This window comes from Homalodisca vitripennis, chromosome 1, assembly GCF_021130785.1.
Source record: "Homalodisca vitripennis isolate AUS2020 chromosome 1, UT_GWSS_2.1, whole genome shotgun sequence".
NCBI classification, from domain to species: Eukaryota; Metazoa; Arthropoda; class Insecta; order Hemiptera; family Cicadellidae; genus Homalodisca; species Homalodisca vitripennis.
Window position 1 is genome coordinate 153,721,532 of NC_060207.1, and position 17,373 is coordinate 153,738,904.

Sequence of the window (17,373 nt, forward strand, 5' to 3'; positions counted from 1 at the left end):
CACATATATCTGATCACACTGGTTTTTGGCTGGTTTTTATGAATATAACTTTAAAAAGACTTGTGAAAAAGTACAAAACGCAATTATGAAAGTCAGGACTCGTTAACACCATTAATATATTTAAGACTATCACTTTTAGAAATTGACTGGATTATACTTATTTTTCTAAAATAAAGGAAAGTGAATTATTTTATTTCTACATTGAGGACATCCCTTCAAGAAAACTGTTTTAACCCTCTCCCGCTCATAATGGTTCCAGGTGCTCACGGCGCTACTGAACGCTATTAATTCGCTACACTGACTTGGAAAGCATGACTCGCGATGCCTACCAATTACGCAGCTTTTGCTATTATTTAATATTCAATTTAATAATGTAAATATTCAAACAAATAAATTATAAAATACCAGTGAGGGGGCAGACAGACGGCCGCAGGCAGAGTATGGCAGTGCGCCGTGCCTGATCTGTTGGTTGGGCAGAAGCAATCTCAAGGTCATCTATACCAGACTCACCACCACAACCATCACCCCAACATCAATCTGTTCACTCAGAAAAATGTGTTAACAATATTTATCAATAGGATCGTCACTATAACAACACATTTCAAAATCAATTTCACTGTCGTGAAGCACATGACTTGATCCAGCCATGTTTTCCACTTAACTAATCAAAATTTACAACAAAAACATTATTACAAAAAGGTATAGCAAAAGAAAGTCTCCTTATAGCGAAACAATTGTAATAATAAAGAATATTGCTGCTAGAACGCAGCACTTGACAGTATAAGATGGTAGAGCAGTGCAAATTGATCTGAGTCGTACGTTTCACAGTGACGCTGAGACATTCAAGTCTTGCATGCAGGAGAGGGTTAAAGTCATTAATTTTAGGAAAGTAAATATTAAATGGTTTGTACCAAAACTAAATTTTTAAAAATTTTATTTTATTTTGTTATGAAAATTTTAAGAAAAACGAAGATACAGAAATTATGTCTGCTTTCAATAGTTAAACAAACAAGCAAAAAAAGAATATAAAACCTTAATAAAGCAAGAAAAACTAATAGCTCATAAAAATTATATTAAATACTCTTAGAATAAATACAAACCCTTTTGGAAAATTATTAAATCAGAGGCAAAAATTTAGACATAGTTTCATGATTACCCACTAATGAATTATTAAAATACTTTCTTTGTGAACATTGCTGTTAACTAGAACAGAATTCATTTATAATAATAATAATGTGTGCACAATAATACTTATGAGTTATTATGCTAACAGATGGAGTAGTCAGAATAATAAATTCTATTAGAAATTGATTTGTGTAAGATGTTTGGACATATGTCAAATAAATTAATGAAGATTAATATGGATTTTCTAATAGAAATATTAAAGGCTGAACTAGCGGTTATAGGTTATAATAGCTGAACTACTGACTTGTTCTTGTTTTATAAAATTTTAAAATTTCCAAGGTTATTCCAATGTATAAAAATAAGGATGATAAAACAGTTCCCTCCATACCAAAAATACGATTGAGTGATCTGATGATGATTAGTAATTTTTGTATTACAGATCAAGCCATAATTAAATAAGTGACAGATCTCCACAGATTGGATTGTAGTTAAAAAGATCCTTCAACATTTAAACTTGACATTTTCAAAAAAGGAAGAAAATAAATTGAGTAATAACAAAGAATAAGACATTTCAGAAGTTGTTTAATTCTCTGATTTTTTTTTTTGTAAATTTTCCAGAGTTGGCAAAATTTCCTGAGAATTCCCAGTTTTCACTGAGCGTAACAACCCTGATTGAGAAGTGTTGCAATGTTTGAGTTCATTAAGAGTTGAAAACGAGTTTTCATCATTTCATCATGTTGTCAACACAGTTTGTAAATATTGATGTAAGGGTGTTGATTGGGGTGCAGTGGATGACTAACCTTTATAAATAGTATGTCACCTGTAGTAGGATGAATAAAATTGATCACAAAGTACGGATATTGCTGGGTTCTCTCTTGGTTATGTAAATGAAGTACAGTTATGACTAGGCTACCTGTACGACCTATAGATATAAGTGTGTATTGCAATAAGTTTGGTGTGACCATACTGTTTACAAGTACTCAAAGTCCATTAGTTATAACCCATGTTTAAATTTCCAGCCATGTCAATAATTTTGGAAGGTAGCTTTATGGTAAACTTTAGATGATCTCCATCAGGATGAAAATGTTCTTGTTTGATTAACTTATTCCAGTCTTGTAAGCTGTGCCATGTGGTCAGAAAGACCTCTCAGAGTTTCTTTGATCTTTATTTAACTAGATTCAAGGATAGAGCATACTATGTAAGTTAACGGTGGATGTGCTTGTAATTCTGGTTGAAGGAATATTCAGTTATATGATCCTATATGACATTAGTAGCTCATTCAAGACAGTCTGTACTCTTCGCTTGGAATCGTCAAGACTGTTAATGGTAAGGTTACCAACAATGCATATCCCGCTGTTCATCTGTGGGATTCTCTCCAAGAGATCAGATAAAATTGAATCGAGTAACGCACTTGAGAGGGCGGTAGGCACCAAGAATGTACAGGTGGTTTTCTTTGTATCAATATACAGTTTCACTGCAGAGACTTCATAAATGAGCTCCTTACTTAAATGCTCCAAGTTGAGAATTTGAACTTCATTATTAAGCTGGTTATTCTTACAGATAGCCACTCCCCTTTGATGTGATATTCCCTTCCACATGAGGATAGCAGTCTATAGTTGGATAATTGTGCATCTTTTATTGTTTTATGATTTAAACCATACTCTGTAGAGTACTAATATATCTGGATTTGCAAATTGTCAATGGTGAGTCAATATTTCAATTTTTTTTCTGAGTCTATCAATATTGTTGTACAACTGGTATTGGTTGATACCTATTGTTTAAGTTAGGATGAGTTTTAAAAGTTATATTTTTGACGTGACAACGTCTTAAATTAGGTTGCGGCTCGGAGTCACTCATGAAAAAGTGTAACGCCCGGTAACGTTACGATGCCCGTCCAGTGGGTCCGCCGCACGGGATAAAGCAGATAACTGTGGGTCAGCCGCACGGGATAAAGCAGATAACTATGTTTATTCGTGAAAATGTGGAGTGCTTAGATTCGTCATTTACAACAACTACAACAATAAAGGTAAATAATTGTACACTGATATTTCATTATCGTAAACTATGATTGATTGATTAATTGTTAGATTGACACAAAAGTTGAGAAACTGAGTTTATAGGTTATGTCATACTATTGACAAATGTTGATAGTGTTAAGTAAATTATTAGTTTAAATCACTCTGCAATCAATCGTAATTCAGTCGATTGAGAAGAAACAGCGCGTATTGCTAGTCAAACATTTAAAATAACAAATTATAACCTCTAACCTGTCATAACAGTGCGACCAAACAAACGAACTAAACCGACCAATCACCACGCGCGGAGTTAGAATTTAACTGTGTTTAGCAAGAATTTCAAATTCCAATTTTAGTAAATGTTTTATTCAACTTTACCATTTACAATAACAAATTTTAATTAATTTCAAATTATGTACAATGTTTTAGTAAACAAAATATATTTCTATAGTTAAAATTTGTGCAATTCTTATTTTCATTCAATTCCTTGTTCCTATTGTGCAATTTAATAATATTCATATCAATAAATATTCTACCGAGAAAAAGACGTTGTCACGTAAAATCTTCACCCGTAAAACCGACTTTACAGGCAACCATAATTTTTCTATCTGTATGGAGCGTGTTTCTAAAAATCTGAGTTGACTGAGGATATTGGCTGGTTGAAAATATCGGGGTACATTTCTTTTGAAAATCCTGGGACACACTTTTAGTGTGTACGGTTATCTGATAACTAAAGTTGTATGAAAGAGAGGATGAGTTTATGACAGTAATAGACATTTTGGTCATAAGTTCTTTCTAAATTCCTGTGTTTCAAAAAGAAATCTTCATAGGTTCTTCCTCTAAACTTAATTTTACATGTAATGGTGATGACTTGCTCATTCATTTTTTGTATGGGGTTGACTAACATTGAATTTTGTTGAAAGTCATGTTTTACAGCTGTTTTGGCCACTTGAAGAGAGACACAATACAAAATTTTATTGCAGGTTTGACTAAAACCTGATGTCTTTAAAGAGTGGTTTGGGCTTGTAGGGGCTGTAGTTAAAGTGTTCAATTTTTCCACTCTTTGGTTGCAGTCCCAGTTTGTTTTAGTGGATATTAAATTGAATTGGGTAAGGCAACCTGGAGTTAAACGTGATCTGAAACTGTCTAAAAAGGTTTTTGTGAAAGTTTTAATAATGGTCTCATATTTTATGAGTTGAAGATCAAGTTTCATGTACTTGAGCTGTGAAGTTTGAGAAATGGAGATTATATATTTTATTTCTTCATTTTATGTTCTGAGATTTATTTTTAGCTTACCAAACTCCTTGTTTTTCTTAGTTAGCTCAGCCTAAGAAGAGTTCCTGAATTTTATTTCTTAATCCTATAAGTGGCAAGCGCCGTCTGAGACGTATGATTCACGCTGCTGCGAAGTGGCAAGTGCCGTCACAGCCATCGCTTCACATTTAAGGCTGTTGCTCCGCAACCGTCCATTATTTTTAGGCCTAGTTTGAACTATTGTATTCTCCATGAAATTTCCTATACATATCATAATAGTATAGTGTGTATTCATGTTACTAATGTTTGCTGGCTTAAATAAATCCATCAGTGTTCTTTTCACCTGGCGGCAGACGACATAACAGCTGTCTACTTGTCTTGTCACTGTTTTGTTTGGCAACTTTGCGTACTGTTATTGTCAGTATATTATTGTTTATCGCATTGTTTGTGTTACCGGTAAATGTTTAGGTTATTTGTTCGTCATGGAAAATGTTGGTTCTAGTAATATACTTGAATTATTGCAAGAGGAAACTCTTAATTCTGACGAGGAAAGCGATGTGCCCGCTGATGAAATACCGGATAATGTTTCGTTGCGAGATTTTTCGTCAAGCAGTGAAGATGAAAACCAACTTAGTGATGAAGATTCAAGTGCATCTGACTCTGAAACCCCCCTTGTACATAGACTTCCACAACCTCGTACTTGGATACTAGTACTTTCACCAGAGCCAGACAGAAATATTGAAGCTGAGTTCAGCGTAAGAAACCCTGGAATCAAAGACTGTCCTGCCAGAAACTCCTATAGAATACTTTTACCTTTTCTTTACCAACTACCTATGGAATCAGATAACAAACAAAACTAACTTTTTCTGGTGAGCTTAGATGATTTTCTAGGCTGAAAGAATGGGTTCACCTCATAGTAAGTGAAATAAAAACCTTTATAGCATTGATACTAAATATGGGACTAGTAAGGCAAAAAAAATATAGTTGATTACTGGAGTACCAAAAGTAATAGATACCATCCATTTTTTCCCGAGAACATAACTCTGAGAAAATTTCAACTTATTAGCTGTATGATTCATGTAAGCCGCTCTCAAAATGTACAACGTAGTGATCCAAATTTTAATCCATGGAATAAAATTAGGACATTTTATGATTATTTCAATTTAAAACTAAAAGAGCATTTTGTACCTGGGCAAAACCTTGCAATAGACGAGTCCCTCATAGCTATGAAAAATCGTTGTGTATCTATAATGTACATGCTGAATAAAAACATGCCCGGTATAGGATAGAAACATTTGAGATGTGTGATAGCAACACAAATTATGTTTTGAATGTGGCATTGTAAACTGGAAAAGACTTTTTAACACAACATCCAGGCTCATTCACACAAAAAGTTTTGATTGACCCGTTAACTTCTTGTACCCTTCTAAATAGAGGTCATCATGTTTTCACAGACAATTACTACACTAAACTCCCACTGGCCCGTGAATTACTAAGTAAGAAAACACTTTTGACTGTAACAATAAATAAAAATTCTAAAGAATTGTGTAAGAATATCATTGCTGCTCAGTTGGGGGAGCAAGAAAGTATTTACTATAGGCAAGGTGAAATTTTGCTTGTAAAATACAAACAAACAAAATCTAGGAAACCTGTATATTTATTAACAACCGGCTGTCACGCTGAAAATAAATTAATTACCATCAAAAGTGGACTGCAAGCAGTAAAACCAGTTGTTATAAATAAATACAACTTAAAAATGGGTGGTGTAGACAGCAGTGACAAGAGTATCTATCACCTTTCTTGTGCAAGACAAAGCAAGAAGTATTGGAAAAAGATATTTTTCAATATGCTTGACATCGCGATGTTCAATGCCTACATACTGTATTTCCAAAACTCAGACAAGCCTATAGCAAGAGATGATTTTTGTAGATTCAGTGGTTCAAGTATTAGTAAGAAAAGAAACCATTCCTGACACTTTGATTGCAGGTCCACACCAAGTAGGCCCTAGTAAAACACATGCAATTGAGGAGGTAGATGTAAAACAGGCGTATGCCGGTATACGCCCTTTATCGGGAGATGGCAGTTTTAGCTTCTCCATGTTTTCAATAGTCAGTCTGCTGAGTTTTATTCTTGTATCTCTATGTTTTGATTTTTGACAATTTTTTAAATCAGATGATGTTGAGATCACAGCTGACTACGCAAAAGCGGGATTAGCTCATATGATTCTCAAATATTGTCTTTAAGTGATAAGTTTGGTTAGTTGTGCTGAAAATGAGTGATTTAAGTGGTGCCAGTGTAAATGTAAGTGTCCTTTCTGTGAAATCAAGAAAAAGGAAAAAAACTTCAATCCATAGAAGATAGAGAAAACAATAAAAAACTTAAAGACTCTGGTGAACAATTTGCTTCAACTGATGGTAAGAATACTAAGCCTAGAAAGACTTTTGCTGTCATATTGAAGTGCTGTAAACAAGATTGTTGGAAAAATATCAGCTTAAATGAGCAAGAAACCCTATTTGATTCTTTTTATGGTTCTGCCTCAAAGGTACAACAAGACACCCTTCTTTCTGGAACACTCAAGGTTCAGACACCTATCACTCAATTGGTAGGTGCCACAAGAAAAAGAGATAAGTTGTGGAAATATTGTGTTAAAGTTCATGGAATTTCTAAAACTGTATGTAGACAATTTTTACTAGACATGTATCAGATATCTGAAAAACGACTTCGTGTAATCCAAGAAAAAGTACTTAAGGGAGAAACATTCACTGAAAAAAAGGGGGTCTCATAGTAATAGACCACGCAAGGTAACTGAAAATGTATGGGACTTGGTAAAAACCCACCTACAGACGATACCTAGTCGTGAATCTCATTACAGTAGAGATAAGTCAAAGAAGCGGTATTTAGAAAATCCAAACCTTAGCCCTAAAAAGTTGTATGAACTTTTTAAGTGTTTTTACAAGGAAAAGATTGGAGAAAATTTTAAATATCTACATTATACTATATACCATAAGTTTTTCCTGCACAAGTTAAACTATGGTTTTACTATACCACGTACAGATGTATGTGACTTTTGCTCTCAGTGTATAGTAAAACTGAAGACTAATCCATATGACGAATGCAAAACTAGCTATAATATTCATCAAAGGAAGTACAAATCATTTACAAATTTAAAAGATGATCTTCTTAAGCAATGCAGTTGTGATGATAGCAAAATTTTGCTTTTAGAATTTGATTATGCTCAAAATTTGCCTTTGCCGAAGACAAATGAAACTGCCCAGTTCTATAAAAGATTAATGTGGGTGTATCTCTTTAATGTGCATTGTCACACCGACGATAGCAGTGCTTTGTATTACTACCTTGAAACTGAATCAAAGAAAAATCCTGACACAGTTTGTTCTTTCGTGTATGATTTTATTAAACAAAAATTAGAAGATAATCTTGAATTTAAAGAAGTAGTTTTTCTCTCAGACAGTACAGGTGGCCAAAATAAAAACAAGTTAATGTCAACATTTTGTAGCTGGTTGGCTATGGATCTTGGAGTACCTGTATCTCATTTGTTTCCCGTAAGAGGTCATAGTTTTGGCCAGTGCGACAGAAATTTTGGGGTTTGCGGGAGAAAAATTAAAGCAGAAGAAAAGATCCACACCCTTACAAAGTATACATATATATTCTTTCAAATGCAAGAGTAAATCCTAGCCCCTTCATCGTAAAATATGGTGCGCCCATTGTAAAAAAGTGGTCGGAGGGATTCACAACAATCATGAAGAAAAAGATTCTTTCCAAACAAAATTCGTTCAAGATACAATCGTACTGCAGGCTGAAGTATCCTTCCTCAGGTGGTGTGCTAGCTGGGAACTCCTACTTAGGACCTTTTCAGCCCTTTACATATTTTAAAAAACAAGATGTGTTACCAAACATGTTTGATGATCTTCCACCAGCAGATAAGGTAATGATGAATCCTGCAAAAGTAGCTGATGTCAGAAGTTTGTTTAGATTTTTAAATCCAGCTGATGTTGGTATGAGAGTTTATTTGAAGGTTCTCATGAATGTGAAGTTGCGTGTATCTCTGAAGAAGCACAAATAAATTAACAGTTTAATTTATAAATGATTGAAAAAAGTTTAAACACACATTCCTTTTATTTAAATAATTTGAGTTTTAACTAAAGTGTTTTTCCTTATTACTTGTAATAAAACTAATTGTATTATTGAAGTTTAAATCAATGATTATTCTACCCCCCCCCCCTACTTATTATTATAAAGGTTTTGGGAGACAGGTATGAGAGATGAAAAAAGGGATTATAGATGGAAAAAGGGCTTATAGATTGAAAAAGGGCGTATAAATAAAATGGCTGAACATCATCATTAGAGAAAGGGCGTATGCATCACTTTTAATTTCTACATATTTATACTATTTTTGATAAGAGAAAACACTGATTTTCTCAGCAATCTTTTAAATTACGAAATAAGCAACATTTTTTATCTCACACATAAAACTCGTAAACCTATCACATAAAAGGTAGTTGGTTCAAATCTTTGCAAGCCTATTTCTCAGTTCATGATTTTCGACCATCAGTCCTTTTTACATCTACCTCCTCAATTGTTCATTTAGAAGGAAAAAAGAAAGGGTTTGCATAATTTGCGCAAAAGACCCTACAGTAAAAAGAAAGGAAAGTGTATACTGGTGCCCAGGCTGCAACTGTGGCATTCATCCACTGTGCTATGACAAACTAAGCCACTATTATAGACCCTACACTACTGGGAGGAAAAGGCAAGCCCCTTCTATTGACTCGGAGTAAAAAAGCCAGTTTGTATATAGATTTAGTTTTTCCCATCTAACTTTTTTGTTCTTGTAAATAGAACAAAAAGTATAGGAAGTAATTTGTTTAGAATAAAATTGTGAATATTCTGTGTATTTGACATTATTTTGTAGCTCCAGTAGTTTCAAAGTGACGGACAGTAGACCTCAAAAATTATTTTTTCTAAAAGAACAATTTTACACATCTACAATGATATTCCTCTGAAAATAAAGGTAAGGAGCCAAATATATTTACTCTTATTCTATAGTTCATAAGGAAAACAAAAATATATAATGTTGCTAGGTTATCACTTAGACAATATTTTCTAAAAATAAGTTTAACGATCACAGCAATTTACTCGAAAACGACCTGCCACTGAGACCACAAATGACCCCACTTATAGGATTAAAAAACTATTTTGAGAAGTTAAGTCTTCCATTTGTTCAGAATAATTTTCCCTGTCACTCTCAGCCTCCTTTATAAGTTCACTCTCCAATATAAGTTCATTCTTGAGATTGCTCTGTAAGAATGAAATTTTATAGAGAAGACCTTGATTTTTCACTTGAAGGTCATCTAAATTTATCAGTTGAAGTTTGTCTTCTAGTTGAAATTCATTGCTTGATTTTCCTTGACTGGCATCATGCAGCTGCTGCTTTAGCATGTTGTTCTCATATAATAGGAATGGAACCATTGTTTCCACTTACCAGTGTATTGTATACCTTGGTATTAACGCCTATATTTCACACTCCCAAACATTTTGACATAAAAAAAATGTTGATTGGCTAGGTTAATTGTAGTGAAAATTAAAATTCTATGTACGGATATAGCAAAATAGTATTAAAAACTTCCTCATAGAAAAGGCTTATTACAGTGTAAATGAAATGCAGAAAGATTTTTCAAATAATATAACTAATCAATTTTAAAATCCCAACCCATGCAATTATTCATTATTACACCATATTATCGCTTCAGTCTATGTAAAATAAGGATGATTTATTATTCTTTATAGACATAATACTATATAGACAATTCATGCAGTACATACTGCAACGCTTGTATTTTAGTTATACTTTTAAAAAACTTGACCATGCACCTTATTGTATTTCTTATGTAATTATTAAAATGTCAATGTGCAATAAATACTTAGAATTTGAATTTGAACTTCAATAGACAACCACTTTCTTTACAAACTCAAACCTGTCATACAGTTATTATCTGTTGCAGAGCAAGCCTCTCTTATCTTATCAGTTTCAAGGAAGTCTAGTATCATGTCCCAGTTTCTGGTTTGTGGTACCTTATTGAAATGAAGTGAAGTGAACAAGAGCGTAATATTATCCTAATGATGCGAGGCTACAAAGACTCTATGAGATCTTATGATGAAGTAAGAAATTTATTTAACGACATTTATCCTTGTCAAAACCCTGTATCTAAATCAGGAGTTCCAAAAACAATCCAATATTTCCAGGAAACAGACAGCGTTAAAGACCGCCCTAAACCTGGACGACCAAAATCGGCTACAAGCTAAGCATTGTCACTTGACGTTTTACAGTCTGTTGTAGAAAATCCTCATACCTCAACAAGAAATGTTCTGAAATATTAGGTAAACTTTACAAACTCATGACAGTGGTTATAAAGCATACAAAATTTGTTTTGTTCTGAGCTAAATGAGAACAGTTTTGATCATTGAGTAGAATTTTGTGAAATAATAATGCAAACCATTGATAATAATACGATTAGATTAAAAAACATTGCTTTCTCAGATGAAGCGACTTTCATGTTAAACGGTAATGTTAACAGACACAATGCTTGTTATTGGGCTGACATTAACCTTCATTGGATGAGAGAGCAACATACCCAGCACCTTGAAAAATTAAACGTTTAGCTTGGCATTGTGAGGGATCAGTTTGTTGGGCCCTTTTTTATTGATGGAAACCTTGTTCGCTTCCTAGTGGGGTGTCCTGAGTTTCATTTATCTATCTTTGTCCATTGAAGGTTGAGCAGGATTCATCCTTGTTTTTAATTTAATTAATTTTAATGAGCTGCCATTTTGTACTGGGTTGAGATAGAAAACTCTAGTTTCCACTGTTCTTCTTTTTTCAAGATCTTACAAATGAGGTCACTGATTGGGTCTTTACATTTAACAATTTTGAGCCGCCCCCCTCGCCCCCCCCCCCCAAAAAAAAATCCCATTTTAGGATGTGGACAAAGTTGTAACAGTAACTAAAAAGTTCATTTCTATTTCCTAGAAAGGTGTTCTGAGTTAAAAAAAAAAAACAATATAAAACTAATTTATATTTTAAAATGTATTAATGGTATTCAGTTTTAGGGGGAAAATATAAGCTCCCTTACAAATGACTATTTTGTTATTAGATAATTTTCTAAAATCTTCATGTAATTTCAAAATATTTGTATGGTTGAAAGTACATAAAAAGTAAGTTGTTCTACCCATGGTTGTTTTTGCTAGTCCAGCATGGTTTGATATAAGATACCTTGGAAGTTAAAATGGATAGCTGAATGTGAAAATGGAACTACACTAACTTGTCTGTGTCTGTAACTGAGTCTTGACGAGTTCAACAGGACAGGATACAAAGACAGAGGCCAGGCCACCGGTACAGCCAGAGAAGAAGACATCCCAGTGCCAATTGCGGTATGGTGCGTCATCCCAGCATGTGGCTGGAGTGACTCCACGTAACAAATGCAGTTCACGCATCATGTTGCCGTAAACACCAAAGTACAAAGAATTAAGAGCTCCCGCCGTCAACAAAGGGAACATCATTCCCTTATAAAATCCTCTAACCTGTTGAAAACGTACACAATAATAATTACAATAACTTCTTGGAAAAATACAATTAAAAATTACTAAACAACAGAATAAAAACATATTTTACACAAACTAACTAATCTGATATAGGTGATATTTAATAGCAGACTAAATAAAACTGTAATAAGCCATCCTAAAATATTCCAGCATTGTTACTCTTTTTATTAGAATGTATTATTATCAATTCTGTTGAACTATTATCCCTATCAAAATTCCCTTTTGCACATTATAAATTTACTCATTCTACTAGAGTGAGTACTACTGGCAGATGTGTATATGGTCAATTCATTAAATAATTTTCTTTCTTCTATATTATGTTATATTGATTTATTCCATAATGCTATAATCATTTTCTGTGTGAATCTGATACTATAAAATAAACATAAGATTATTTTTTTAATCTTGAAAAAGAATCTAAATTTATGATTTTGTAACAAAATTCAAACGGACTTTTTGGTATTATTTAAATCATCTAATCAGGTAAAACAACTAATTTTGATTTTTAAAATGCAATATTTCTCTTTTAAGAGACACTATAAAAAAGAGCTGTTTTAATATATTGATTACTAAAGAGCAAATAAAACACATAAATTAATAAAACAAATGGTGATCTAAGCAGTACTGAATTATACTCAACGAACCAGCACTGTGAATTGAGTTTTCATTGTAATACCACTAAATCGATTCTCTTTGCTTAATGTAAAGTAATCTGTATAAATTAACACATTTTACACCAGATACAGGGTGCATTTTGTAAGTAATGAGCATTTTCCGGAACAAACAGATTTATTCATCCGATTGCTAAAAATGGTAAATTCTTCAAAATAGTCTTTTCCAGCATCATTACACTTGCGGAGACGATTTTGCATGCCTGGAAAGCACCCTGGTACTCCTCAACTGGAATGTCTCTCAGGAACCTTGCAACTCCTGCTTGGATGTTATCCACCGACTGCAAGTGCTTTCTCTTCAGCTCTCTCTTCAGTCGGCGCCGAACAAAAAAAAAATCACTCAGTGCTGTAAGGAGGCTGGGCCACCACGACGGTTTTGTTCTGAGTCAGGTAGTTGGTAACGACAAAGGCCGCGTGGCTGGGGGCATTGTCATGGTGAAGCTTGAAGATGTCTTTATGTCAGGCCGGACACACACGATCCAGCGTTTCATTCTCTTGAGCACCTCCAGGTTAAAGGCTGCGTTGACAGCTTGTCTTTGGGGTACACAAACTCAAAATGGACGATTCCTCGGATTTCAAAGAAGACAATCAGCATAGTTTTGATATGAGACTTGCTCATGCACGCTTTTTTCGGTTTGGGAGAAGATTGTGTGTGCCACTCGGGAGCTCTGCCTTTTGGATTGTGGATCGTACTTGAACATCGAGGTTTCAGCCCCGGTTAGAGTACAGTTGAAAAAGCCTGGATCATTTCTAATCAATTCCAACAATTCTTTACTGCCCAAAACTCGAACTTCTTTCTGCACCTCCTTTAACACCTTCGGTACAAGCTTCGCACAGATCATTCTCATTTGCAAATCCTTCGTTACTATCACATGTATCGCAAATAATGACAAGTTCAGGGTATCAGCAATTACCTGGATACTTAACCGACAGTCTGAACTCAAAACTGTGAACACGCTGGATGTTTCCATTGGTTCAGGCTGTTGTTGGGTGTCCAGAACAAGGTTTGTCTATCACTTCCTCCCGGCCCTCCTTGAAGGCCTTGTGCCACTTTCCGCATTGAGATCGTACCACTGCTCAAGCAAGCGCATCATCGCACCGTGATACAATCAAAATAGACTTCGTGTAAAAACACATCCTACCACTCCCACTGCTCGGAACGAACTAAGACCTGTCACGTTGGGAGGGGCATAACCCCCACCATATTATCCGATCAGTCCGAACACGCTGCAATGGATTGTTGGGTCTCAATAAAATCATGCTCATTACTTTCATAATGCACCCTTTATAATATTCTCTTTAAATTCCCTTAGAACTTTAGATCAGAATGAGTAAAATGTGACTAATACTACTAGCTTTTAATTTGAAGTTGGCATAAGCTACTGACATCCCGAAGAACAAAGGTGTAGAGTTAACACTGATAAACGTCAGCCATCCATGAATATACTTACACCTTCATGTTTTAAGAGAGTTAACATCACTCTAGTAGCACTTGAGTTTTCAGGTAATGTCTGCTTCCAAACCTTGACTGTATCGAAAGGATGTCCTACTACTAATCCGCATATTCCTGTACAGACAAAACCGAAATTAATAGATAAAATCTTTCAATATTGGACAAATAAAGTACTTGTAACATGTTTTAATACAACTGATATTTTTAATGAAGGAATGTACTATTAGAACCTTTAACAATTTAACCATGGCTAAAAAAATTACTAATGGGCCTACTTTCAAATATGCATCCGTTTGTTAATACACAGTTAATTTTTATGTAAGTTTACCATTGTTACATAAAATTTTGTTTATGGCTATTATGATCAGAAAGGAATTTAGTAGATCTGAGATTAGGAAATAGAACGTTTTTTTCTACATTTTTAATGATTTGAGATTTTATCGTTTTAAGCAAAACAGTCAAATAAAAGCACATATTTTTAAAACTTTCTCCATAAGCAAAAACCCAAATTATTATAAGATCACGATTCAGAGAGTTCAATAAATTTTTCTTATCTTCTTTCAATGTAGAACAAAATTCAGGAAGAAAGTAGATCTTTGTTCAAATTCAATCATTTACATGGGGACGGTTTTTCTTGTATCTTTAAAAATGTATCCTATGTCATTTTTGGAACTGTCAATGCATTTTATATTATATACTACAGTCTTATCCAGTACACGATAAACCTGCCTGTTAGTGTTTGACAAGTTGTTTAATATATTAATTTTTTAAGCCATATTTATGATCTTAAATAAAATAAATGTCAGCCAACATACCTAAGAGTGCTGAACCCATTGCAAGTTTGTCATGTATAGTATTTACCCTCAAACATCAAATACAAAATAATAATGCTGGAGAACTTCCTTAGACAAGACTAAGTTTATCAATGGTCAAAACCACTAACTGAAACTAAAATCATGCTACAAGAAGTTAGGTTGACATTTACAACAAACAACATAACATCTGTAAATGATAATATTTGGCAATATGTTGTACCATAGTTCTAATTCTTTATGCTGAATCGCGGTAGGAAGTAGGCTCCTGTTAACTAGACGCGGTGCGTGGACATTGTTTGTTTAGTTGAACCGGTAATCAGCTGATCGGTCTACGTTCCGACCCGGCAAGCCTGGAGAGGGTCAGAAGTGTTCAGTCCAGTCTTGAAGCCACGACGAGAAGGTGTACCGGTCGAAGCTGAAGTTTTCTTTCTCTAACCCAATAGTTGGGATTTAGAGTAATTATTTATCGCGGGTAAATTCACTTTTCAAGTATTTAAAATTTTTAGTGCGTTTTAATTTTCTGATCTGCCTCCGTAATCTTCAAAGTAGTAAGTCCCGTACCAGCGTATAGTTAATATCTTTTATTTTATAATATTGTAATTAAAATTTCTAAAGTTTCCCATCTTTTAGAGTCTGAAAATTTAATTCAATTTTTTGAAGTATTGTGAATTAAATTTTGGTCATAAAGTAAATATCAAGTTTTGTGTTATATTAATTTTGAGTATTTTGAGAAGAGAACTTTTTATTTTGTTTTGTTAATTTAAACCATTTTTGGAGAAGTATACATTTTTAGTTTAATTTTAATTTTAATATCTTTTAATCAGACTCTTAATTAGATTTGTTCGATTGAGTGACATTTGAAGAAAATTGAATCAAAAGTTTGTAAACTTTGTAAACTTTTGGGTGAACTTAAATTTCGGAATAAAGCAAGTATTTCCGAAAAGTTGTTTAATTTATAAAGTATTTGCTCCATATAAATTTAAAATATATGTGCTATAAAAACGGTACATAATTTGCGCCACTCTGCTATTTCTTTTTGAGCATAAACTTGTACAACAGGTTATTTACAGGAAAGAACTTGTAAACTGTTATAAACTTGTATAATTCATGAAAGTGTGTGTAACTTGTATAAGACTTGTGTAAGACTTGTATAAACTTGAAAAGTGTGTATAAACCTGCATAATTTTGTGTAGTGAGTAAGACTTAAGACTTAAAATAATATTGTGAGTTTGGAATATTTTATTTATTTTAAGAAAATTATTTTAAAATAAAAATGGAGCTAGCGCATGTGGATCTGTTGCTCAAAAAGGAATTAATATTTGAAATAAATTTTAGGGGCGGAAATGCTTCTGAAAGCGACACCGTCCAGAATCTTAGAAAAATGTTGAGGTCCCTTTTGAAATTAAATATCAGGGCCAACGCTGGTAATCTGAAGGGGCGTATAGAACCTAGCACTGCATTAAAGGAAATAAAAGTTGATTTGGAGGCATTATCTGTCAAGATAGGAAACTTGTCCGAGGAAAAATCGACAGGCGAGTATTTGAGACTAGTGTGTAGGCACAAACATCTCACTGTGAGAGTTGATGTATTATGTGAGTTGTATAAGTGGGAAGGAGCGTCTGAAACCTTAATTTCAAAACTTAAGGATGGTTTGATTGAAATTAAGGCAAAATTAGGAAAACTTGGCGTAAGCGAGGAGGAAATAGTTAATTTTGAAACCAGTCTTTTAAATACAAGCCTGGAAGAGGAAGAATTCGAAGAGATGAGCAAGCCCGTATCTCAAACGAGAAATGAGGATATTTTAGGTTTGAGTCTTCCCCAGGAGAAACATGTAGAAGGGAATTTTGCAAAATTACCAAATCCCCTAGAGCGATTTTTAAAAATGTTTAAACCCACAGACGGACTAAATGTTTCAGAATTGTTGAATTATATCGAAATAATGTTAAAAATTAAGGGTGAAACTAGCTTAAGTGATAGTGAGATCATAAATATGAGTGTAGGTTATGCCACTGGTCCACTTTACAATAAAATGCTTCAATTTAAGGTAAATGCTAGTAATTTTAGTGAAGTACACAAAGGACTATTAGATTATTTTGTTCCATTTGGTCATAGAGAAGCCTTGAAGAGGGACTTAGTAACTAGATCACAAAAACCTGGTGAAAAAACTGAGCAGTTATATTTTAAACGTTAAGCAAAATGCAAAATTGCTATTGTGTGATTATTCTGAGACCGAACTGACGGAATTGATAAAATTAGGTATCTCATCTCAAGTAAGGGCCAGACTGGTATTTTGTACAAATCCGAAAGATTTTGCCGACCTTGACAACTTATGTATATATGAGCAGAACGTAGCTTATGAAGAAGTGAAGGTATGTGAGGAACGTAGAGTTTGCAAATCGGACTTTGTTCAGAAGAGTAATGTAAATTCA

General features: G+C 33.8%; 1 protein-coding gene across 3 annotated transcripts in view; it reads right to left on the reverse strand.

Moving 5' to 3' along the window:
- Window positions 1-17,373, reverse strand: part of LOC124374162 (solute carrier family 25 member 45) — a 44,172-nt gene that overhangs the window by 15,972 nt on the left and 10,827 nt on the right. For all 3 annotated transcript variants that reach the window (XM_046832426.1, XM_046832438.1, XM_046832433.1), the window contains exons 2-3: window positions 14,128-14,243; window positions 11,726-11,984 (exon numbers count right to left, since the gene is read on the reverse strand). In XM_046832426.1, coding sequence (XP_046688382.1) covers window positions 11,726-11,984; window positions 14,128-14,243 — 375 coding nt within the window. The remainder of the gene's footprint in view (window positions 1-11,725; window positions 11,985-14,127; window positions 14,244-17,373) is intronic.